General features: G+C 29.7%; 3 protein-coding genes and 2 long non-coding RNA genes across 6 annotated transcripts in view; 2 read left to right on the forward strand and 3 right to left on the reverse strand.

The window, feature by feature from the left end:
* LOC108454334 (uncharacterized) overlaps positions 1-27,157 on the forward strand; it is a 95,657-nt gene that overhangs the window by 17,141 nt on the left and 51,359 nt on the right. The window lies entirely within an intron of this gene.
* Positions 4,656-7,834, reverse strand: LOC108455782 (ACT domain-containing protein ACR8-like). The gene is made up of 7 exons (XM_017754329.2): positions 7,381-7,834; positions 7,249-7,294; positions 7,020-7,134; positions 6,592-6,659; positions 5,920-6,486; positions 5,734-5,838; positions 4,656-5,646 (listed from the first exon to the last, which is right to left on the reverse strand). Exons 1-7 carry the CDS (start codon positions 7,440-7,442, stop codon positions 5,281-5,283), a joined length of 1,329 nt encoding a protein of 442 aa, XP_017609818.1. The 5' UTR covers positions 7,443-7,834; the 3' UTR covers positions 4,656-5,280.
* Positions 15,244-15,980, reverse strand: LOC128283660 (uncharacterized). The gene is made up of 2 exons (XR_008274056.1): positions 15,897-15,980; positions 15,244-15,535 (listed from the first exon to the last, which is right to left on the reverse strand). It is a non-coding gene; the product is annotated as an uncharacterized LOC128283660 (long non-coding RNA).
* Positions 18,687-20,569, reverse strand: LOC128283658 (uncharacterized). The gene is made up of 2 exons (XR_008274054.1): positions 20,438-20,569; positions 18,687-19,100 (listed from the first exon to the last, which is right to left on the reverse strand). It is a non-coding gene; the product is annotated as an uncharacterized LOC128283658 (long non-coding RNA).
* Positions 20,514-26,931, forward strand: LOC108454327 (O-fucosyltransferase 38). The gene is made up of 11 exons (XM_017752742.2): positions 20,514-20,732; positions 20,968-21,046; positions 21,196-21,263; positions 23,059-23,147; positions 23,256-23,433; positions 23,809-23,937; positions 24,185-24,321; positions 25,133-25,346; positions 25,448-25,632; positions 25,921-26,016; positions 26,398-26,931. The coding sequence occupies exons 1-11, from the start codon at positions 20,514-20,516 to the stop codon at positions 26,522-26,524; spliced, it is 1,521 nt and encodes a 506-aa protein (XP_017608231.1). The 3' UTR covers positions 26,525-26,931.

Below are 27,157 nucleotides of genomic sequence, written 5' to 3' on the forward strand. Positions count from 1 at the left end.
TTTAAATTTTTATATTTAAAACATAATTAATTATTATGTAGTAAAATTAATAAATATTAATTTTTATTTATTTTAAAATTATTTGATAAATAACACAAGGTTAAGAATTAAAAGAGACGAAAAATTAAATAGAATATTAAAATATTTTTTTAAAAAACCACCTCACTTAAAAATTATTGTAATTACTTTACTATAAAAAACCACATCAACTTAAAAATTATTTTTACTCGTATTTGTGAGTGACAAATTTTGAAATTAAGAGTTTATTTAAGTGCAGATTAAAAGTTAAAAGCTTGTTTATATTACATTACAGCACATCCACAATAACAGTGGATAGATTCATCTAAAAATATAAAAAAAATTATATAAAAGTCAAAATGAAACATACTTGAATTTATCGGGATCTTGTAATATTTAAATCTTGTGATTTTGATTTTTCAAATTAAAATACAAGTATCTTAGAGAAAACAACTTTTTTTAAAGATTGGATGCCGAAAAGTTATGTATATGTAATTTAAGAGTCATAAGTCTAATTAATATATAACTTTTACACATTAATTTTAATTACTAATTATCTTATTATCAATTAAAATTAGTTACTAAATTATGTATATATATTTAGCTCATACTTTATTTAATAATTGAAGCTTAACAAACCTTAACCATATTAAATCACTTTTAATTTGCAATTATTCTTAGTATATATGTTTGTGACATCTATGTTATCAAACAAAAATTTTGTAAATGTTCAAAATACGCTGTGTATTTTATTAATTTAATAAAAATATAAATAAAAACACCCTAATAATATAATTTAATTTGTATATAGAAATGTTTATAATCATTTTGTAATTGAGTTGGTGTCTCGATTGACTCGTGATACCAACTCAATCATAAGATTATATATATTATTAGATTATGATACACCCACGATGGTAAAAAAGAAAAAACTTATGTAAAAAATAGATTTGTATATCTTATATTAAAATTAAATAAGGCTTTAATGAAATGATTAAGTAGAAACGATCAAAACATTCTCGGAAGAGTTCAAAGAATTTTGAGAACTAAAGGCAACGGTGCATCAAATGTGTCCCTAGAGATCTTAATAAAGTTATTGATTGTTTGGTGAAACTAAGTCCAGCGAAGAGCTCAAGTCTTCAGGTTTATGATAGTGTTCCGAACTTCGTTTTAGAGTTCATTCGACGTGATAAGAATAATGATGCTTTTGTCCAATTTATCTTGATGTAATTCTTTTTATTTTAAAAAATAAAAGAAAAGAAGATGTAATTCTTTTCGTCTTAAAAAAATAAAAGAGAAAAGAACAATCTCTTATTAATAATCTTTATTTTCGTGGATTTTTATTATTTCTCCATTAAATTAGTTTCCGAAATAAAAATTAATTTAATGATTAAACTTATTTTAACAAAAATAAATATATAAAATACGTTGCTCACTTTTATCCTGAATAAAAAATCGTTAACACGTTATGCCCATCAAATTGGTGAGGTGTAACGGCTAGGCCAAATATATTTCTGAGAAATGGCTATTAAAAATAAAATATGTAACAAAAATTTAACTTATTAACAAAACCACTGTCAATAAAATAAAATAAAATAAAGAACTCTAAATTAAAAAAGGTAAATATTCGATTTTAAGATTCTAAAACTTAAATAAATCAGTTAAACTTGGAGTATTGATTCAACTTAGAAGCTTTAGTTAGATCGATTATCTCAATTTAATCAATAATAAATAATAACAATTATAATTTTTAAAATGAAAATTCGTAAAAAGTAAATTAAAAAATAAAATTTATTATTGTTTGTTTAATTAAAAGGAAGTAATTCTGATTTAATAGAAATAAATAATTTTATATTATAATCATGGATGGACCACAAGACTGACCCATTAGAAATGCAATTAATTTTGAGATTATTAATATTATAACAAAGTTTAAAAGGTAAGTTACAGAAAACAAGAAAATAGTGGTATTAAATAATTAATTTAAAGATAAGAACAAACCAAGTCCTACTATTTAATTAATTTTCAAAACTTTTGTTTTAAATATTATTGATGAGCTCGATGAACATTAACATCCATCCACACCTTTTCTTCTTCTTTATTTATTTTAATTTATTAATAATGAAAATATTATTATTACTTGAATACAGTAGTGGAATTCGTAAACATCTTTAATTTATTTAATCTTTTGGTCGGTAAAAAGCCTTTAACTTTTTATTTTATTTTATTTTGGTTTCTAACTCATCGAAAGGGAAAATAAGAACAGATGATTAAGAATCTTTTCATTTAAAAAATAACGCATGATGCTAATGCTGAAAAATAATATTACTATATTTTATGTATTTATTTATTTATTTTATTATATTAAATTTTTTTCCTAATCAGAAAAGGCTAATTGCCGGCATTCCAATAAAGTTTAGTCAAGTAACATGGCTATTTGATTTTCAATACATAATATAATAATATTAAAGTTGAGCAAACAAATTTAAGAAATTGAAAATTGATTCGTGTTGATGGTTTTGATTTTTTCATAAGTTAATTGAATTGATTTTAAATTTTATAACATAAAAATTAAAATTTATATTAATTAGTAAATATAATTTAAAATTTATATACAAAATTATTTTTCAAAAAATTGTGTATTGGGCATGGTTAAATTAGTTTTAGCTATATTTTTGAATCGGATTAGTTGATTAGTTTGGTTAAATTGAGAATAAGTTAAGTATTAATTTAGATAAAATTTTGATTGATTCAGTCGGAAATAGGTGTGAATTGATTTAATCGAGCTAAAAAATTAATTATATATTTTAATGATATATTTAACTAAGCCATTTAAATTTGTTGGAGACTTAAACCTATAATTCTAAAAACTTGCGTTTTAGTATTCATACCTAATTATTGACTTGGCTTCGTGCCTCTTTTTCTTTTTGTCTGTGTGGGGGCACTGATGTACTTTCCTCTTTTAAAGAGTTTTATTAATGAAAGAAAAGTTTTATAAAAAACATTAAAACTTTATCAAAGAAAGTCTAAAAATAATAAAATAAAAAATTATAAAAAAATTAAAATTGAATCAATTATCATGTAAAGTTTAAAATATTCTAAAAATCTGAATAAATTGAACCAAACTTAGCCTTAATACATATATACATATACACACCACTGATACACAAGAATCAGGGTTGGAGATCTAAAGTGGTTTTGATGAGTTCGGAGATGAATTGAAGGTTCTAAAAAGGAATTGAGCATTGGCAAGCAGAGTGAGTTTGTTTTTCTTTGTGGAGTCTTTTATGTAGGAAAAAAAACAGCTTATGTAACCGATGAAGTAAGGAAATTTTTTTCAAATCTAAAATTAAATTGTACATTTTATAGTAGTAAAATATAATTTTGTTATTTTAATAGTTTATATTTTATATTTTTAAAAGATTAAATTAAATTTTATTATTTTTAAGAAATTTAAAGTATAACTTTATTATTATTAATTTAATATTTTTATAAATTATAAAGAATATAAATAAAAAATTCATTTTATGGGAGACCGGCTTGTTAACCCGTCAACCCTTAGATTCACCCTAGTGCATGATGTGGATCTCTTTAAATACGTGTACTTTTAAAACAAATAATGGTGAAATTATAAAAAGACGATAAAATATGATTTGATAAAAGAGTGAAAAGTTAATAATTGAGGTATGAAGCGGCTTAAATATGAGATTAAGAGTGTCCAAGTAAGCTCCACATGTTATTTGAGTAGTTGCTCTTTATGAGTGAGACATTCCCTCAGCCCATTAATTTGATGAGGTCCTTTTTGGATTCTTCCATCATCAAACAGTTGATTTGAAATGCTTGTTGTCGTCCCATTTTTTGTTATATTTTTCTCTTTGCTCTCGGCAGAATAATGTTTGAACCTTTTCTTTATTTCTTCAGCCTTAGATCGGCCATCTAGGAGGTATTTTCGACCACCTTGTAAGGGTTTCCCTCCTAGTCCACCCTCGACATTAGGCTTGGCCCTTTCAACTTTTCTCCAGCAACCTCATCCCTTTGTTTGTTTAGTGCCATTATCTCTTCGGTTCCCTGCTAGTTGGAGCTCGACGGAGTTTGGGATTCTCCGAACCAGCTAGTTTGACTAGTGGCTAAGGCCACTTTGACAGCCATAAGTTCTTCCACTGACGTTGGCTCCCTTCTGCTCCATGGAAATTCACGATGCTATTTTTGGGTCATCGTGCATGGTCTCCCCCCGAGGCATTACATGCCGGGGAAAAGTACATCCCCTACTCTCGCCTCCAGCTACTCCGACATTCCCTAGCGCTCTCCTCCTATAACAATGGTATTTTAGAGGCTAGGATTTTGTAGCTTTGAGGCTGGGTTTCTTAGGCCTGTTTTTAAGTATAATTTATACACACCAACTAAATTAAAAATTAAATTTTAATAATACCATTTTACATGTAATGATTAGAGACGAAATATGGTGAAGAATTTACCCTTTGGGCAAAGGATTCATTTTTAGTAAGTCTAAAAGTGTAGGACCTCATGTCTCCATATGTTCCCAAAAAAAAGACCTTTTATCTCCACAATATTCAACTAAGTAACTACACACTATATTAATGGACCCAATCAAAACATAGTATACAAAAGAGAATATATTTTATAACATAAAGCCAACCATTATAGTTAATACTTGAAAGTCATTATGTACAAATGTTACCATTACAAACCATGATTTTTCCACCACCTATACCATTTTTTTCCCCTTTACTGCCAAACAATAAGTCTTAGCGACCATTGTGGGCAACAAATAACACCAAATTCCACCATTTTCATATACACACAGCCTATAAACCGTTAAAACTACTATGGAGAGATCCCAGGATATAAATTACAATTTACTCTCTAAATTTAAAATTTGAACAAATTAATTCATATAAGTTAGGTAAAAGAGTAAAATAATCATTTTGTTAAAATTTTTGTCTATTTCTACTGTTATAAGATTTTTTTGCATTAACATGACGTGCATATAGCACATCATGTGCCACTGTTTGATTTTTAAGTCATATATATTAATTTTAATTTTTAACAGTACAAATAAAAAAAATTTAACAAAAAAGACATTTATCTAATTTTTTAAATAGAGGAATTAAAATGAAATCTGACTTGTATATATATATGAAGGCCTCTATGATAATTTTACCACTATCAACCCCAAAACTGGAGCAAAAGAATATGCCTATTTTTTTCAACCAAATTGCCCCTACCATGGAGTTGTCACCTTCAAGAATAGGATTTAATCAACCCCAAATTGTATAGGTTCTTTCTCACTAAGCTCCCAAGCGATAACAAAACCGCCCCGCCAACCCCAATTTCGTGTTCATCCTGCCTTTCAGCCATTTGACTATGCCTAAATGGTAGTTCCTTCACCTTCAAGTTACCTAAGCCGATCTTTTGTCTTACAGATTCAATACTTTTGGGATCTGCTAGGTTCCTGGTTGCATCAGTTACATGAAAAACATTCATTGCCACACCCATCGCGGTTGATATTTCAGCCCTTGTCACGTTCAGTCCATTTTCTCTGAACGTTCGGGTCACATCGGTTAATAAACCTTGCCTATCTGATGTGCATAACTCAAGCCTGATGCCCTGAAATCACATATGAACTAGTATGCGTAAGTGTTTGGAATATTGGATGAACTTTGAAAATCGAGATAGATCTGAATTGGAATATACCTCAGATGCTCTCCTTTCGATTGCAGCTTGTAAGCATTGGATCAGTCGATGCCTTTCTGGTTCCAAACTAATTGGGGTTCCATCCGTGTGTCTAATATAAAATTCCTGTTACAAGAATCAACAAATTTTAGGTCCAAAAAATCTAGGAGCCAATGTTTGTAACCAAAACATGAAACAACATAGTACCAGATATGCTTTATCCCCAGTTGTGTTAATAGAGGCATGGAACACAACATATTCCATGTCTGTCAATGTGCAAACAACATCGAACAGAAGCTTAGGCCGATCCTCACATTGAACATTCACGACTGAATAACCCCTTTCTGTCCAATTTTGTACATTGACAACCGGCGAATCTGTCCAACATTGCAAACCAGACTTCTGTTCGTAGTCACAATCTGCAGACATCATTTGATGTAACCTTCTCTCAGTGTGTGTTACAGCCATAGAAACTGAAGTTCTCGCACTACGAATATCATTGTCACCTCTCAAAACATTCCTTAAACGTGCTTCAATCCTGTCAATTCGTCGTGAGTCCTCGATCGGGGACCCTGAATTACAATCTTTTACATAGATTAAAGACGCAATCCGACCGTTGTGAGTCCATACTTTAGCATCCACCACATTGCATTGTAACTCAGCTAAAACAGCAAATACTTCAGATAAAAGACCAACTCTATCTGTTCCAGTCAATTCCAACGCTGTTAAGCCATTAAATCCAAGGCTTTTATCGGGATAAGTGGTCTCAAGTGACTGTAGAACCCGACAACAAACAGAAAATACATCAGTTTAACAACGAATCAATGTAATAAAAAAGAACATTAACACTAAATAAAATCTAAGTGTTCTAATAAATACCTGTTCAATGTAACTAATAACACTTTCATCAGTTAATTTGTTTCCGTTTAGATCAGTCACATGAAAAACTGCAAATCCATAAAAAAAGAGTCAGTAACAGCAATTTCGAGCAAAGCCCAAAATTTATAACATGGAAACAGAACAAACTTTGGTAAAATTACCCTTGGACTAGAAATTAGATGCATTTTGCTCCCTTATTTAAAAAATTGAGTAAATTAACCACAAAGAGCAAACCAATATTTTCTGTAGTAGAAAGAATGAAATTTTTAACCAAAAAAACCAGTTTGTTTTTTGATCTACCATATATGGACTAATTTGCTTATTTTTTAGTAGAAGGGGTAAAATACAATCCTACTAGAGAGCATCCAAGGTAATTTTACCAACAGACTTCATTTCAGAATTCATGCTTTAAAAAATATTTTTCTTACCATCCATGAACCACTGGCCATCTGATGAAATGTAAGCCTTTTTAATTGAAAGATTAAGGTCCGTTAAAATCTGAACAGCTTCTAACAATGTTCCATGTCTTCTAGCACTATCAACCTGAAGAAAAATCAAAGTAAACAAGAACTTAAATGAGCCAAAAAGCTTTGAAAAAAAAAATCAAAGTGGGGTTGCCTTCATATTTCAGACCAGACAGGTTCAACGGAAGTTAACCTTAACAACTGTCGCTGTGCGACAAACGGTATTGTCGATTCCCACCCTGTAAAAATCAATAAAGCAAAATCAGAAGCAAAATCCACAAAACAAAATGGGGTTTTGTTTCTTTGATGATTTTTTGTTACAAACCTGGGAGTACTCATCCGAATAACAAGCTTTTGATATTCATCAAGACAAGCATGCCACTCCATTGTTTTCTTTTAGAAGAAACCCCAAAAAAATATTGAAAATTTTAATGTAAACACCAAAAAAGAACAACCTTTTTTAATGTCTCGAAACACCTATGAAACCAACAACAGACCAAAATCTGGACACATTTAAAGCTCTTCTGCTTTGAATCCTTTTCTACTAAGTCGCAACTTTTTAACAACTCCCACAAAACTCTTCTTTAATTAAAGAGTTGAAAACGCAAAGCACGCCTTGTTGTTTTAAGCTTTTCTTTTTCCTGGTTTTATGCTCTCCCATATATATAAAAAAAAATGTTGTTTGAATGTTTGTATTATTGTAATATTTTACGCCTTGATTGGTGTGTGTATATATATATATACAGAGAAGAAAAGAAAAAAAATGGAGCGGGTAACGCCTGCTCACTAAGAGTTAGTTTTACAATGCTTTTAAAAAGTATTTTTAAAAAATATTGTGAAAAAATACTTTTAAAAAGTGTTTTTAAAAATTTTAATTTAAAATTTAAGTGTTTAGTATTGTTGTAAAAAAATACTTTTCAGAAATAAAATGTCAATTTTAAACATGTTATTATCAAGAAAATATACATTTAAATAATATTTAAATTAATTAATATTATTATATTTTAGTAAGAATATAAAAAATTATTATAACTTCTTGTTAATATTTTAATATATAAAATATAAATTTTAAATATTTTAAGCAATGAATATTAATTATTTATAAAATTTAATTAGAATATATAAACTATATTTTAAACATTTAAATATAACTATTAAATATTTGTAATTAGTATTTTAAAAATATTTTTATTTTTAATTAATAATTTTAACACATTTATAATTAGTACCAATAAAAAAAGGAAAGTACCATGTTATTGGAGCGGTGAAAAAGTAATTAAGCATTAAAAGTGCTTTTGGGAGAGTAAAAGCTAAAATTTCAGTAAAAGTAAATTGTTCGCATGCTTTTTCTTCCGAAGTGCTTTTGGAGCCGAAGTCTTTTGAAAAGTAATCTGAAGCGGCCCTAAGTCCTGCGTGCTAACTCGCTTTTTTCTTACACGGTGGTTAAATTTAATGATGCCACGTTGTCAATTAAAGTCCAGCTCGGATGCACATTATGAAAGAGATTATAAACCGGAACCGTATGTTTAGGGATATTCATTCGGTTAACCGATCTTAACTACTATTAACCAAATTAATCAATTCTTTTAAATTCTTAACCGTTAATTGGACCGAAATTTTTTCAAAAAAATTAACTGAATTAAACTTTTTCGATTAATTAGGTCGGTTAACCGAATTAACTGAAATTTATATATTTTTTTTTTATTTTTGGTTAAAACAAGTATAAAACATATCAAAAATTAACCGACTTAACCAACTTAATCGACCGATTAGTTTATATTTCCAAAAAATTAACTGAACCGACCGAATGCTTATATATTATAATATTATTTATTAAATACGGTTAACTGACCGATTTCAAACAGAATTAACCGTTAACCGAATTTTTAAAAAATTATTAACCAACTCCAACCGAATTAATTCTATTTTATCCAAAATTTGCACACTCCAAAATAAGTTGGACCAATTTGTATTAGGCAAGTGTAAGCACTAAATTTATTTCATTCGTAGTATGATATGATAGAATAAAGTTAAATAAGTAATTGAAATTAATAAATATAAATATAAATTTTAATTTTAATTTGAGTTAATTTTATTTTGATTAAACTTTGCTACTAGCTTGTGTAATATATATAAGTTGTAGATCTAATTCATATATTTTAGTTCAACTGCTTTTAGTTTATTTATTTTACGAGTTCTAAAATTTTACTTTCCACAAAATGTTGTTGTTAAAATTTCTTATTTTAAAATTTTATACGATAAAATATATTATTACATGTGTAATATTATTTCAAGTTACTACTTCTATATATTGCTAAAAAATATTTGATTAATAAATTTAATAAATTTTCTTTATGTCAATATTAAAATTTTAAATATCGTAAAGTATAAAAATTTAGAATAGAAAATAAAATAAATTTATAACTTTACGTATAATTAACTATTATTATTTAAGTCAAAATTAAAATTTTAAAAATATAAAAATTAAGTATGTAATGGTGCCGAAAGAAGTAACAAAATTTAACCGCTTATTTATAACATAAATGATAAATTATGGAATCTGAGTATTAAAATGTTTAAATTCAAACTTTATTGATAACAAAGATTTGTAAAGCAAAAATTATTAGTCAAATAAAAAAGAAAAAAAGGCAAATTGTACGTAGCCGTATTTAATTTGTCAAAAGGCGCCAAAAAAAAAAAAACCACCGCTCGCATGTGTTCAGATGTAGTCGTGGATACACGCTTTCGAATTTATTTAGTAGTTTTTTTTATTTTTAAATTACTTTTTTCAATAAAAAATTATTTCTTTTAAATGGATGATTTAAGACGTGTCGAACCAACACTCCGCAAAACATACATCTGGGGCCCACTGTCTGTAAATCAAGTACAGGTTGTCAGAAAGCACGTTCTCCGGTTTAGCTACACCGTGTCGTGTGCACCGGTTCCTACGTGCACGTCTTTACAGTTAGGTGGCTATACGGCTGTACCCCAAATAACCCCAAATAAATAAATAACAAACAAACATGAAGACTATGAAGAGGGACTTAAATTTTTCTCAATTTTTTTAATTTTTTGGGTAAATTCACTTAAAGTCACTAAAATATTAATAAATTTACATTTTGGTAACATAACTTCAAAAGTTACATTATATTGTATTATTCGAAAATTTTATTTAAGTCAGTAGGTTATTATTATTAAAAATTTGACTAGTAAACACCAAGTAAAGATTTGACGATCAATATAGTAGATTAATACTCATCGACAAATAGAACATTCTTTAGATCCAAATCGACCAAATAATTAGTGACGAAGATTAAAGAAAAAAATGTTTAGTTTTCTATTCATAAATTTATGAGGTTTAAAATTATTTATGAAAATAACTAAACTGTGAAAGGAGGATGAGAGCTTTCATTTGACGCAAGCAGTATAAATAGAAAATGTCACACAACAACAATTTTAATAATTCAATGATTTAAACGTTAACTTTTGAATAGTTTAATGATCAAAAAGTAAATTTATTTATAATTTAGTACCCTTAAACAGTTTACCCATTTTTTTAAGTCTACGTCTACAGTGGCTTATGAACATAATTACGTAAATAAATTAATTAAATTCGAGCATGAAAAATAATTTACTTTGATCAGATATTTAAAACTTAATTATAAAACAATCTATGGCTTTTTATTAAAATAAATTTTAAAAAATTTATTTATCAAAATAGGTTATTAGTCCGATTATATACGAAAATGGAGTGTTTTTTTCATTCTCGCCTATCTGACAGGTGCGAATGATTATTTTATATTAAAATTTTTTTTAAATAAAATATTATTTTTTTATTTTCGAAGCAGTAATTTCGCCTACCTGAGAGGCGCGACTAATTGAGCCTTTCTCTGAGGTGCAAATGGTGAGGCCCATATTTTCATGTGTTATTAAAATGCATACTTTACCTGGATGAAGTATGTATTAGCAGATTCACTGATATGATTATATATATACACCAATGTATCACATCACAAAAAAAAATTAAATACTTATACCTAATAAAACATCTATCTCATTACAATAATCGTTATTTTCCAAATAACATATTGTTTTATAATTTTATTTCTTATTTAATATTTTAATTTAATTTTAATAATGCATACTTTACCCGAATGAAGTATGTATTAATGATTCATTAATATGATTATATATATTTACGCATGTATCACATTACAAAAACAAAATTTTAAATACTTATACCTAATAAAACCGAGTATTAAAAACAACTTTATAATATTACCAACTTTCATCGACTATATAATCCACAAGTTTACTTTAAATATTACCAGCTGCTAATACATACTTCATCCGGATAAAAAATGCATTTTAATAACACATGAAAGATGTGGACATCAACTCAAAGAAAGGCTCGATTAGTCGCGCCTCAGAGAAAGGCTCGATTAGTCGCGCCTCAGAGAAAGGCTCAATTACTGTTCTGAAAATAAAAAAATATTTTATTTAAAAAAACAAAAAATAAAATTAATATAAAATAATCATTAGCGCCTGTCAAATAGGCGCGAATAAAAAAAACATCACATTTTCGTATATAATCGAGCTGACAATCTATTTTAATAAATACTTTTTTTTAAAAATTTATTTTAGTAAAAAAACCACAATCTATTAACTCTACAATTAAGAAGTTGAAAGCATGCCACGTGGAGCAAAGCTGTTAAAGCGACAGTTATTGGCGGTTAAAACTTGTGAAATTAAAAGGTTAATATTTAAAACGGTGAAAGGGACCAGCTTCGGATTGGACATGGCGGGAAAACGGTTTTATATTCCCGCCAAACTGTACACCTGTGTGGGCCACGTCATCGCGGAGATGTCCAATTATACGTCAACTAGAAAAGCTTGGCTAGAGTCGGTAGAGTCGGTGGCTATTTGCAGCAGTGAAGGGTCAAGTACAGAGGCCACAGTGAGCTGACACGTGGAAGACAGCTCAGCACGTGGATATCTGGCTGGGTCCCTTTGTTACTCACGTTTAAATAGAAGTTATTATTAATTTTAAATTTTGGATTTTAAAATTTATCTTCAAGATTTGTTTTATGGTTTATGATTATAATTTGATAAATTTTGGAAGGTTTTTTCAAAAACATTTTAGAAAAATGAAAATCTTAATTAAATAGAAAATATTTAATTTCTATTTAATATTTTAAAATAAAATTATTACAATAATTATGAATTATTTTTACTATTTTAAATATAAAATATTTATTTTAAATTATAAAAATAATTAATTATAACTTAAATAAAAATAAATTTTATTTCAATTCAATTAATCATATTTTTAATTATTTCAAAATTATCTAAACACATCAATTTAAATTGGTTTTAATTTATTTTTTTTACTCAGCTTGCGCTTCTTTTGGCTCCAAATTCTAAACCGGGTTATACTTGGAGGCAGTGTTAAGTGGGATGGGAAGTGGGTTAGGATCGCATACAGCGGCGCCGCAAATCTCTCCGTGAGACACTCGAAGCATACGTCACACTAAAAATAAATAAAATAAAATAAAATAAATTCGTTGATACTTCCCATTATATAAAAAGTAGGTGATTTTCTTCTTTCTTTATTTAAAATTTAGGTAAATTCTAAAATTAGTTAATAAACTATTAACATGTTTTTATTTTAGTCATTGAATTCAAAAACTTTCAATTTTATCACTAATGTTATTATTTAATTTTATTTTAATTACTCTCCATTAAATAATTAATAAAAATATACCATACTTAATTCTCATTGCTTACACATTTTATCAAATTTGTCATAATTTTTAGTAGTTCAACAAATTTAATCCTCCACAATTACAAAATCTATCAACCATATTTAAAAATTCAAAAATATTTAGAGCTGAGTTCATATCTAATATTTTTGTTTTTTATGATAATTTTATTAATTTTTATTTTCTATATGATGAATTTTCATCAAATTGAGACAATATATTATTTATTTTCATTTTACTATAAATAAAAATAATAATTTCGAAGTCATTATCCTAAATCTGCAATTTGATTGAGGCATGTATTTGGATCGCCATTATTATTATTAATTGATTTTCAAAACATTACATGATTTGTCATGTTTCAAAGTCAAAGCCAAAGTGTAACTAAAATTTGTCAACTGAAAGATCTTTGGCCGACAAAATAAGATAGTGTAATAAAAAAATCATGATAAGGTCAAACTTGGTGCATGTGATACTCCACTACTAACCTGAGCTTTTAAATCATGCTTTGACCACCATTTCTTCGGCATGGTTATGTCCTTCCACCCTCGTTGTCTCTCATCTTTATAAAATATCGGCTACTGATGGCTCAATTTAAATTTTATATTCACGTACTTGAATTCGTTTTTAAATTGATCTTATTCCATTTTTTTATTAATATGTTTTACAATCAAATTTTAAAATAAAAATATTATTTATGTAAAATAATTTCGGATGGATGAGAATCGAAATAATAATTTACGAGGAAAGTAGAAAATGGACGTTATGGTTCGCTTTCACAAGGCAAACATTAGCAAACCAATTTCAGTACTTATTATGTGCCCAAAGGAGCAAATTGGAAAAGAAAAAGAAAAAGAAAAGGCAAAATAATTGATTTATTCACAATTGGCTTATTCAACAAATAGCAAAGATATGGTTGATTTTTACTTTCTTTTAATGATTAGGCATGAATTTTTCAACAAATAGCAGTCCCACTATATATACTTTTAACCAAGTAATCATAATAGAGTGATAAGAAAATGACAAGTTTCTTCATTGTTCATTGTAAAAAATATTCATATTAGCTTTTTATTCCCTTTTGAAATCCTTGAATTTGATTTCACCCTTTAGTTTATTTGGATTTACAATTTAAAATATCTTACACCAACTCACAATCTCTCGTATAAACAGTAATTCATTCTTTAAGTAAAATCGATTCAATAATTAGTACAGATTAATTAAAAGATTAAAAAATAATTAAATTAAGCAGTTGAATTAATTGAATTAATTTTTATTTTTAAAAAGTTTAATGATTTAAATTTTATTTTTATTTTTAAAAATTTTAAAAGTTTTATTTTGTGCTCAAGCTCAATTAAACTCACGCATATTCAAACTTGACTCAATTAAAAATAACGATGCAATTTAATAATATAAAATATTAAAAATAAAATTTATTTTTATATTCTCCATACTTGTTTTAGGATTCATGTTCGGAATTGTTCTTTCCAACAATATTATTTTTAAAATTTGAACTTGCATTTCTCATTGAGGATTCAACATGTCTTGCTGTTGAGCTATTTAAGTGAAGTATTACTAAATTTGAATTCGATAATAACTACCGAATCAAGTTTGAGTTTTTAAAATCAAACTCAAATAATTTACGAGCATTAGTGTATCCCTATTGGTAGATAAAAAAAACATTAAAAAACTCTTGTCATTACCAAACATAGTAATTGAAATAAAAAAGAGCCTCGGCCTATAAAGGTGATTGTTTTTTTTTTTTCTTTCTTTTTTCTGTAGAAGATCATGTGTTGGTAGATTAACAAAATAATTAGAAAACAGAGGGTTTTGCCGCACAATACTTAGCCCCTTATTAAGATTGCGTGGTACCCCCCTAAAGATTTTGGATTTGGTTCTCATACTCCCCACCTGCTGGTTAATCACATAACGTCATCAACACATTGTTTTTATCAATGATATCATGTGTTGTTGCCCAAACATGTTTACTGAAAGATAATATACCTTTGACTTCTGTTTTTTCCGACAATATTTTAATGATGTTATAATTTCTTTTTCTTTTTTGAATCCTTAATCTACCATGTCCAATTGGCTGCACAATAACATTTTTGATTGGGTGTTGGGAAGAAACTGAACTTTGGATGCCACCCGATTGGTAGTGTTAAAGCATTAGTTTGAAGGGGAGATTAGTAATTACTATATAATTACAAATTTAAATTGGGATAATTATAGAATAGAATTCAATCTATACAAAATGTTGTGGATAACAAATTAGAAAGAATGGGAGAGAATTCATCAAATAGCACAAGCACATGTTGGGATTAGAAACTAATACATAGTATTTGTAGAAGCCTTCAATCTATACAAAATGTTGTGGATAACAAATTAGAAAGAATGGGAGAGAATTCATCAAATAGCACAAGCACATGTTGGGATTAGAAACTAATACATAGTATTTGTAGAAGCCCAAATTGCCCGGGCCCGATTACATCAAAACTCAACCAAACCTCTAAACTCACTAAAATCCTTAACTCATAACCCATTTACATCTACCCAAACCGATTACAAAACCCAAATATTAAACCCAATTCAAAAGCCCATTAAGCCCCCTCAAAAAAAATCTAACCCCCAAAAAAACCAAGAAACCCTAGCCACCTAGCCACTTTCTCACTTGCCCCATTTTTCCTCCTATTTTTTATATCCATTGTCTGCCACCATCACCTACAAAATAGAAAAAAGATAATAGAAAATCATGTAAAAGATGGCTATAAAAAGCCATTCAAAAATCATGTAAAAAAAAATTGGGATGAATACAAAGAATTTATCTTCATTTTTGCATCAATATTAGCAGATTAAAACCAAGAAAGAAAGTGGATAGAGTCGAATACAAACCAAAAATCTCAGAAATCGAAAGCTAAAAAAATACCTAAAGGTGATTTTATCTTCTTTATTATTTTACTCTTATTTTTATTTTTATTTTATTTTTTCCTTTTTTCGAATCTATTAATCTATATATATACATCACAATAAAAAAATATAATAAAAATATATATACAAAACAAATATTAAAAAAAAAATTTACCTTTTCCGGGCACCGCCTGCGGTGGCTGGCGCCGGCGACGAATGGGGGCCGACGATTGTCGGTGATGGCCCCCTGGCCGGATACCCTTCCCCTCCTTCTCTCTCCTTCTCTCTTCCCTCTCTTTTTTTTTCTTTCCTCTCACCAAATGAATTTTTTGGTTATTTTAGGCCTATATAGCCCTCAAAACAGCGTCGTTTTGGGGCTACACTTAAGCCCCAAAACGACGTCGTTTTGACTTGGACCGGTTCAACCCGACCCGTCTAGGATCAGCCTTTTTTTAAGGAAGGGCTAATTTCGCTTTTAGCCCTTCCACTTTTTATTGTTTTGCAATTAAGTCCCCGCTGATGTGCTGAGTTTTGATGGGAAGGAATATTTGTTGTTTTGGCCCCCCACTATTTCCACGCATGTTCAATATAGTCCTTTTCTTTTATTTTTATTTCAATTTTGCCCCAAATATTTTGTTTTTAGTTCAATTTAATTCTTTTAGTTACTTTACTATTTAAATTAATTATTTTAGTATTATTATCATATTTTATTTACTTATGTAGTGTGTTAATAATTTTTATCATTTCTAATACGTATATATATATTATATGTATTTTATATATATTATGTATATATTTTTTAATGCCATTAGTTATATATTTCTTATACTATTCCATGTATGTATTTTACACCATCTTATGTATATATTCTTAAATACTATTATATATACATATACATATATATATATATATATTTTAAAATACCATTTTGTGTATATATTATTATTACAAATTATTACTATTGCTAGTATTATTATAACTATTATTATATTAGTGTATATTTTATGTACATATGTATATATATATATATTTTTTTGTACATATCATTATTTTATATTATTGTTGTAAATTTTTATGTATATATTTTTTATGTACGTTTCCTAATATTTTCTTTTATTGTAGATATTATTATTATTATTATTACATACTTTTATTATATGCATATATATATGTATTTTTTTGTACATATTATTATTTTATATTATTATTACCAAATATATCATTTTTCCTATTTTATTATTAGTACATGATTTATTTTTATTTTTATTTTTTTGTAAATATCATTATTATTGTTATTCTAATATTCTAGTATTTCATGTTAATATTTTTCATTAATGATATCATTTTTTTTTCGTCATTTATCTATTTTAATTTCTCACTTTAGGAATATTTTTCTCATGTTTTAATTAATTTCAAAAATAAGACAATGTACCGATTTAATATTAAGCCATCGATTTCATGCTATGTTGGGTGAAATTTGTCGGCTTGTGTTAAAAACAGGACACCCTTTCTAATAAAAAATCGAAAACTAAAATTCTCATTTTCAATTGGATCACGAGTAAATGTCAAATTGAATTCGTATTTTTGAAAATCAAGTCAACACATGTTTATGAGATACCAATTTTGGGCGTTGCGAGGGTGCTAATACCTTCCTCGTGCATAACTGACTCCCGAACCCCAATTTTTCTCTGGACTTTCACGTAGACCTAAATTTGGCCTTCTTTTTGTTTTAAAATAATTTTATTAGGTGTCCGATCACACCTACAAAAAATGATCGGTGGCGACTCCCTTTGTTAATAAAATCGAAAGTTAGTTTTCAAATGTTTAATAAATCGCCCCAATTAGCGACCAACCGAAAGAGAAATTTTTTTACGTCGCTACAGTATTCATGTATAGTTGGATGTGAAAGTGATAACTAATAATGTCAAGATTTCATTTATTTATTTTATTTTATTTTGCATGTGTATGTTTTCCATAAATGAGATTTGCATGCTAAAAATGTCATGGAGACCTTTTTATTAGGATTCAGATTAAACTTTGATTGTATTTTATCCTATTTACCTAAAAATTTGGTAAATTAGTCAATAAACGTCAGACTAATGAGCAAACTGATCATTTTATTAAAAATTTCATCTATTTTTACCGTTAAAACTTAATCCTTATATATCAGCATGAGGTATATGTGACACACCATGCGTAACTATCTGATTATTCTATCAATCATGTTAATTTTTAATAATAAAAATAAATAAAATTTTTAACTGAAAAAATTAAATTACTTTTTGACGTATATAAAGTGAATAGATATGGAGGGGTAGCAAGCAACAGCATTGTTTTTTACAGCCCATGTAAGAAGACTATGGTGTTAGTTCAGATAAACCCACAAAAATAGTTGATAGCCTTCATTTGAGGATCCGGGGTTATGGGTGGGCTTTTGTTTTTGTTTTTTCAACATAACTGGCCTTTTTCAGATATTTTTAAAATTAAACAATAAAAGAAAACAGAACCATTAGCATCAAAGTCTAGCAATCATCTTTTCACTAGATCTGTTCGCGATGGAATTATCCGTTTAAATTTGAATGCTCATTTAAAATTTTAGAAGTCTTGGGTAAGAAAAAATAAATCTATTTAAAAAATGGGTCAAATTTGAGCTTAAACATTTAATGCTTTGAGCCCTACTTAACTAGTATATTTTATTTTTTGATACAATATTAAGGTAAGGGATGGAGATAACACAGTCGAAACTGTGCCAAATATTTTTTGAAATTTATAATGATTTATATTATGTTACGTATTTTATTACATGAGAATTAAATTTATAGTAATATATAATACTATTAATAAATGTTATTGTATATAAAATTTTAGTAAATAGAATTATAAAGAATTATTAAATATTGAAATAAAATTATATAAATCTATTTTAGTTTTTTTTATAATATGGACAAGATAAAATGAACAGATATTAACAAAATTTTAAATTTATATTTCACATCAAGCTGAACTTGTACAAATATAACTTGTGTTAACACTTGATCCGACTCGATCCATAAATACCTCTACTCTTTGCACTCGGCATGCTCAGCTCTGACAATGCAAGTTGATGCCGTCAAAAGAATCCAATGCCTCCAAACCGAAACTGGCAAAGAGAGTGACTGGCACCGTATTTGTAAATGACATCAGCCGCTAGCTCGATCAGAGGGGGAAGCGCAATGGTACCCATAATCACACCCTCTCCATTGGCAGCAACCAAGTGGCGATGGAATTAGAGGAGCTGAGGACCACCGGATCAGACAGATAGACCAAATTCTGGGCACCTTTAAAGTAGATGTGAATGCAAGATACCAAAGGACATTAATAGAATAGCCTTCATATAAACCTGGGTAAAATTTCAACCAAATCAGCAAACAAGTGTTTATCTTTCCTAAAACAAACGTACACATTACAGCATCCGAAAGAGAATAAGCAATTGATTACCATCCAACAGAACACGGCAACTAAAGTATGTTGCTCCTACATTCCCTTGTCATATACGGCTTGGATTTATCCGCCAAGTTAATCAAGAAGTGTTTCACAATCATAAATTTAATGATTAAAGAAAGACATCAACAAGAGTGCATCCACCTACTAGCAAATATCGAGAGAATTTCCATAAATCTGAAACCAACACATAAGGCAACAAACAAATATCATCATCATCAGGTACTGACACAAGTTGCACCCCAAATTTTAGATTTTACATGTTCACAACCAATATCACCATCAGCAGAATGCAGATGTTTTCAGCCATTTACCCTTTCTTTTTCCTCTCATTTTAATGAAAGAAATAGCTGTACCCAAAAGAAAGAACAGTTCAAGGGAGTAAAAGAAAATTGAGAATATATTTCAGAACACCAACATAAATTGCTTCCACCTGAATGAAAAACTTTTCACATCAATAAATCCATGAATTCACTTGACAGCAGATTGTAAACAAACGGTTAAAAAAAATGAGAAGGCAAGAACCTAAACTGAATTTCAACCTAAGTAAAATGTCCAGCACTCCAACTAAAAGAAGATCCTAACATCTCAAAATTGTTACATAGATTACCTATTTAACAGAGAAGACTATGCAGCGGAAGCAGACAACAGGAGCCAATAAAAGTTCACCCACAGTACAGATGAATATAACTACCCGCTATCTGAATAAAATCGACCCAACCGATTGTTGCTTATGATTATGTAGCTCTCTGCTTAGGAGCTCGCATACCACACAGTTCGTCAGTAGGTTTTGCTAAGACGCAATTTGCCAGCATGCTGGCGAACTCATACAAGGAGGATACATGCTGATACTAAGGAAAAGTACGTGTTGACATGCATGTGACCTATTTGAATCTAATACGTCACATCAATAAACCATACCTTATAAATATAGAAATAGACCCTTAAGGGGAGAGAGAAAGACAAACACACAATAAGAATGGTAAACCTTAATAATCAATTCAGGCACGTTAAAAATCATAGTTAAGTGACCAAAAGAAAACTTTTAACTTTGTAAAAAAATTCCACATCAGCATATTAGGCGCAAGAAAATAGTCCATGTCAGTATTCCGTTAAACACTTAAGGGCTGAGTGAAAAAAAATATAAAAAACATGAATGATCAAATTGTAATTTTTTATAATTAAATGACTAAAGTGAAAACTTACTAATAGTTGAGTACTATTCAATGAATTTACCTTTTAAAATAATGTGAATTATATAGTACTGATAGGCGGAAATACAGAAAGTGATGCGGGAGATCTGCCTGTTGGAATGGTAAACCATAGGGGCTCGTCTCATAATCATATGAGAATAGCTTCAACAACCAAATTTATCTCTAGGAAACAATCTCCCAGGACCATTGCTCTTTACATATTCCTCCTCTTTGCTTTCTCAATCTTCATTTTTGTCTTCAACGCTGGCAACATTGTGGAAGACCACCCCGCCCCAGTTATCTCCATCCAATCCCACCCTCAAACTAAATTTCTACAGGTCTCTGATTCAATATTTCTTCTGTTTCTCTTAATGGGTACTTATATTCGAGGCTTTTGAAAAATGGGTCATTGTCTTTTTGCGGTATCTGAAAATTATATGAACAAATTGGCAGCTATTTAGGTGGTGTTGTTATTATAAAATGTATAATCTAATTTTGGAAAACCGTTGTAGTTTGCGGAAAAAGGGAATTCAATGATAAATTGCTTCTATAATTTCATTTTGACTTATGCAGACAGCTGATGATGAACTTTGGGATGCCCCTTCTCGCCATGGTTTACGTCCATGTGTCAAGCCTACGAGCAGATATAAAGGTAAAATCTACAATTTTAGTCTGTACTCTGTTGCCTTTTTCTTTTGGAGCAGTTCTTTTGCTGAGCTTACTCTTTTGATCATGTGTAGTTGTATATTTGTTTATTTGTTTGTAATTTATACTTCCTAATTCCATTTAATGTGATGTCAGCTGCACAAGGATCTGACCGCTATTTAACAGTGAAAAGCAATGGAGGATTGAATCAAATGCGCACCGGTGTATGTTCACTTACATCTATTTCTTTTCTTTTGTTTTTGCTTGCTTTGTCAATGTGTCTAATTACATCCAGAGTCCCATCCTATGATTTCATAGAATTAAAAACTTGCTTGAGTTATGGCATTAATAATTGTACCGATCTTCTTGCATTTTAGCCTTGTATTTTGTACTACAAGGTTATGTTACTTAGACACAGGAGTAAGTGTTGGAAATGGATGTGTCTGACATGGATATGTTAATTTTTTTCTAGGCTTTCATATATATATATATTTTTTTTTTTGGAGAGTCTTTGGAGGGTCATATCACTATACTCATGTCTGAATATATGTTGAATACAGTTACTTTAAGAAATAGAGAGTCGAAGCAGCATGGCTACATTGTGCCTTCCTGAAAGTGAAAAATACTTTTTAGTAACTTTTTTTCTCCTCTGCTCTTCATAAAAGAGGAAGTTAATAGCGTCTTGTTTGTCATTCCAGGTCCTCTTTTATTTGTTTTAAAATGAAAAAGCATAGGCTAAGAATGTGTCAAGGTGTATGCTTTTATGAGGATGCTCATTTTAAGAGCGAGAAATGTTTTGAAGAAAGACTTCATGCCAGTATAACCTGCTATGTTTGAGTTTTTCTAGAAATCCTTTACTTTCTTTAAGTTTCAAATAAATAATTTGGATCAAGAAGAAATTCTTCATTTTAACCTTTAATCTAGAATTGAAAGTTCAGAAGTTTCCTTGTATGAATATGAAAATTTCCAATTATAAATGATTGTCAAGGCATGCTACTAGGTAGGCCTTCACCTTGCACCTTAGCATTAAACAACAAAACAACTCAAACACTTTCGGGCAAGGCTCATTTGATCAGGTGCCCACTTGGTTTGCCTAGGTGTGCCCCTATTATTATTATTATTATGTTCTTTTTTTAAGGCTATACGCATAAAAAATGCCCTCCTTATTGAAGTTCTCTTTAATTTATTTTTAACTTTTAAAATAGATGTACCTCTACTAGCAAGAAAGGTGATAGCGTCAAATTCTTACTTCTCAATATGTGAGTATTCAACAGCAAACATGGGAACATAAGAAAATCATGCATATTGGCCAAAGAAAAAGTTGCATGTTTTGTAAATATACTAGACCACACTTCAGAGTTTATTATCATAATTGTATGTCTTAAGCTATCTTATATATACACAGGCAGACACAAAGAGACACTTATGCATGTCGTCCCTTATTTCACTTAGGCGGGTGCTTCTTTTGTGCCTTGCACTTGAGGCAATGTAAAGTTCTAGGCCCTAGAGCGTGCCTTGACCCTTGACAATAGTATATAGTAAAAACCTTTATTTTATATATTTCATATCTTATATAATCCTAGGAATGACAATGAGGTGAACTTTCATATTCTAAGAGTACTTTGCATATCTTATATAATCCAAGGAATGAAAATGATATGAAATAGTTATGATTTTAAGTCAGAGCTAAGCGCTTGATGCTTTGTATTCTAAGAGCAATTTGCATATCATTTTTTACACTTCTATAGTGTTTGGGTTCAATAAAAGTTGTTGTGAAAGCTTTTAACAGTTGGCACATCAAAAAAATTGTCTCTATGTTTATCCTATTTGACTTGCTTGAACTTATATTTCATAGAGTGCATTTATTAGCTCTACAATCTGTTGTGTTTGCTTTCAAGTTTCTTACATGTGGTTGAATGCATTTGTTAGCTCTAAAATCCATTGTTGTTTGCTTTCAAGTTTCCCAGATGCTGCCTTGTTGGTTCATTGACCAAAACTTCTGTAACCATTCTCTTGTAGATATCAGACATGGTGGCTGTGGCACACATAATGAATGCGACCTTAGTCATTCCCCAGCTGGATAGACGATCCTTCTGGCAAGACTCAAGGTATTCTCATTTGTTTCTCTCTTAACTCCAACAAGTCTGTAGTTGTTTTGATCTTAATTAGTTTCCAGTTATTACTTAAGGTATCTTATCTTCAATTCTATGAAACAGTACATTTTCTGATATATTTGATGAGCTTCATTTCATCACAACTTTACAAGGAGATGTGAGGATTGTTAGGGAGCTTCCAAAGGAACTGGAACTTGTTCCTCAGGCTCGAAAGCACTTTACTTCCTGGTCTAGCATGGGATACTACAAAGAAATGATGCAGCTATGGAATGATCATCAGGTTTATAAACCATTTTCTTTGCTATACTTGTTGGCATTATTGTTTTTGGTTGTGGCTTCTTTTAGATACCTTCTTATTGAGACATTCATGATGTGATTAATCTACATTGATGCGTTGCAATCTGTCTGAGTTAACATTTTTCAGGGTATAATTCACTGTTACTTTTTGTTTAATGCAGTTATAATAAGTAGAAAGGAATTCATTCTTTTTACTAAAGAATTTCTAGGTAGTTCAATATCAAGGCAAAGTTCTCCAGATTGTAGTAGTAAAATTTAAAACTGCATGCTCTTTCCCCAAATTATGTAGGATGTGAAAAAAAATGGAAAATTAAGGCAAGTTTTAATTCCAAGTATGCTGACCAAGAAAAATTTGCAGGTGATCCATGTTGCTAAATCAGATTCTAGACTTGCGAACAATGATCTTCCTCTTGACATACAGAGGTTGAGATGTCGTGCTCTATATCATGCTCTCCGCTTCTCTCCCCCCATTGAGAGCTTAGGAAAGGTGAATTGCTACTCTTTGATGTTGATGCCCATGTTAATTTACTGCCTGCACACATGGAGAAAAGGCATGGGAAGCTTTTTAAAAGCAGCTAGAATTTAAGACCTTATAAAAAATTCATCATGTAATGGTAGAATATAATTGAGCACAACGCATTCATGTTTATTTCAGTTTTGATGCATTTAAGAGGTCTCTTATGGGGCTTCCTTTTTAAATTATGTTCTGAGTATGCATGATGATGACACCACAGAAGCTGGTGGATCGTCTGAGAATGCGGAGTGGAAAATACATTGCACTTCACTTAAGATATGAGAAAGACATGCTTGCTTTTACTGGTTGTACTTCTGGTTTGACTGATGCAGAATCTGAAGAGCTGAGAATAATGAGGTGGGAACCTATCCTTTGTGCTAATGCATTTGCTTTCAGTCTTAACAAGACTTCGTTTCTTCATCATAAATTCAATTTGTCTTAGGCTTTACCATTGAGGTTGAAAAGTGATTTTTCAACCCAAACCATGATTTCAATCCAAAAGCAATAGTAAACAAGGAGCTTTTCGAACCAAACCATGTTTTTAAACTGAGATTTTAGCTCAAGCTAAAAAGTCTAATTTTTTAGCTTTTGGTTGAAATTACTTTCTTATCCTCATTAAAGAAGTCCAACATGTCTTCTACTTTACATCATCATGTCTAAAATACTCTCTCTTTTTCAAAAGCAGTTTTCAACTATGGCAAGCAGTGTCAAAATTTTCGGAAGCACTTTTCAACCTCAATGGTAAACTGGCCATTATTGAAAACACATAGAAGAACTTCTACAATGAGAATATTAGCCCCTGGCTTGTTCATATGGCCTGGGTAATTGCTTTGTCGATTACTTGCCATCCAGTAAACCATATACTAATCTCCAAGTATTTTAGATTTTTTACCAATTGAACCTTAATGAATAAACTAACCTGATAACAGTCTCGAGACATGGACTTCAAATCTTTGTATTTAATTCTTTGAAGTTTCAGAAAGAGGTTAGCTAGTTTCACCTTATCCTTGATGTGCTTTAGATGTTTCTCTTTGTTAGTTAAATTTACTAAAAATGGGGAATAATGTGACTAGATTGACCAAGTTAATTATTAAAGAAGTCATATTTTTGGCGCTTAAGCATTTCTGCATTTTTTCGCTTATACTGAACTTTCTAAATATCTTTCCAGGGAGAACACAAAGCATTGGAAGGTTAAAGATATAAACTCTACTGAACAGAGGATAGGTGGCTTTTGTCCACTAACCCCCAAAGAAGTCGGGATATTTCTTCAAGCTATTGGCTATCCTCCATCAACATTAATTTATGTTGCATCTGGTGAAATTTATGGTGGTGATGCTCGCCTTTCAGAGCTTATGTCTTTTTTTCCAAATCTAGTTTTCAAGGTCTGCAAGTCATATTTTGTCTTTGTTATAAATAGCTTGATATGCATAGTCTGCCATGAGGATATGGTGCCTTCATGACTTGGTACTTATGTTGATGACAGGAAAAACTGGCAACAAAGGAAGAGTTGAATGAATTTGCTAAGCATGCATCTCAAAGTGCTGCACTAGATTACATTGTTTCTTTGGAAAGCGATGTGTTTGTTCCATCATATTCAGGTAACATGGCACGAGCAGTTGAGGGGCACCGCAGATTCTTAGGCCATCGGAAGACAATCACCCCAGACAGGTTACTGACAGTGAAAGTATTATTTGGTTCTTTTTAGGACAAGGTTTTCTATGAGGACATGAACCATTGATCTTTGGTCTTGTTAGTTAGTTTGTCTGGTTCTTTTAATACAAGGTGATATCAACTTTAATAATGGTTTCTTAACTTCTTTTCTAGAAATACTTAGTATTATGAGAGACCCTATGGTATAAGAATACTTCTGTTTTTTTTTTTTTCCGAAAGAAATATTATTCTTATTCGAGCAATTTATATTCTTATCTCAAGTGTGTTAATATATATATTTTACAGGAAAGGACTAGTCAGGCTTTTTGATGAGTTAGAAAGTGGACAGCTCAGAGAAACATCATCATTCTCCGATCTTGTGCAGCAAATGCACAAAAACAGGTAGTTTTGTTGCAACTAGTAATTATCAGTTCTCCATGAATTAGACCCTTTGTTCCATGTGGACCTACTTAAATGTACCATGAAAGCCCTTGTATTAGGAGTTAGATTGCATTTTACCTCTTCTACTAAAAAATGGGTAAATTAGTCTCTATATGTTAGATCAAAAAGAAAATCAATCATTTTTGTTAAAAATTTCATTCTTTTGTAATGTAAAAAACTGGTACGGTTGATGGAATGACCAGACAGTAACAAAACAGCTTGGCCGTGGAAACTTGTACAAAATTGGAAGTATCTCATGACAGTGTCCAATGGAATGGCATAATTTTGGATGAAATTTGATGTTCGTTTTTTTATTTTTTCTTTTTTGTATTTATGATGTAGACAAGGAGCTCCAAGAAAACGAAAAGGTCCTTCACCTGGAATAAAAGGCAAAGCACGTTTTAGGACCGAAGAATCCTTCTATGAAAATCCATACCCTGAGTGTATATGTAGTTCAAAGGCTGTATAAAGTAGTCATCAACTGATTTGGCTGCAGTGAGTTGCTTGAATGAAAAGGATCTCCCCATTTGAGTGGGTATGGTATGTTAAACCGAGATGGAAGGTTCCCTGGATATGAGCTTCAAGCAATGAGCGTAAAGTTCACAATGCAGATAATAGTAAATTGAATCTCCTCTTATACGAGTTGCATTCCTTGGCAGGTTACTATTTTTTTATGAACCCTGAATTTTATTGCTGATAAAATCTTTTTTTTTTCTTTTCTTTTTTTGCTCTCCATTGTTCTCAAGATATGATGATAGTTTTTATATATTTATTTAGAACACAGATGAGCAGCAACCATGATTTTAATGTAGTTTATTAGAAAGTTGACTTATAATTTTTACCTGTAAAGGTATTGTAAAGTAAAGATATTTTCAATTTAAGGCTCTTATCTATTTTTTGCTGATGCATTAGATATTACAAGCACTTTAACATCAATATAAAATTTACAAAAAATTTCAAAACCATATTAGCACTTTAAAAAATATTATATTATTTTTATTCAATAATTTATTCTCGTTAAATTTACATCAGTATTAAATAAAATTAATTTAAAACTTCAAAAATATTTTTATATTAAAATTCAAGGCCTACATAAATAAAA

Source organism: Gossypium arboreum, chromosome 11 (assembly GCF_025698485.1).
Source record: "Gossypium arboreum isolate Shixiya-1 chromosome 11, ASM2569848v2, whole genome shotgun sequence".
NCBI lineage: Eukaryota > Viridiplantae > Streptophyta > Magnoliopsida > Malvales > Malvaceae > Gossypium > Gossypium arboreum.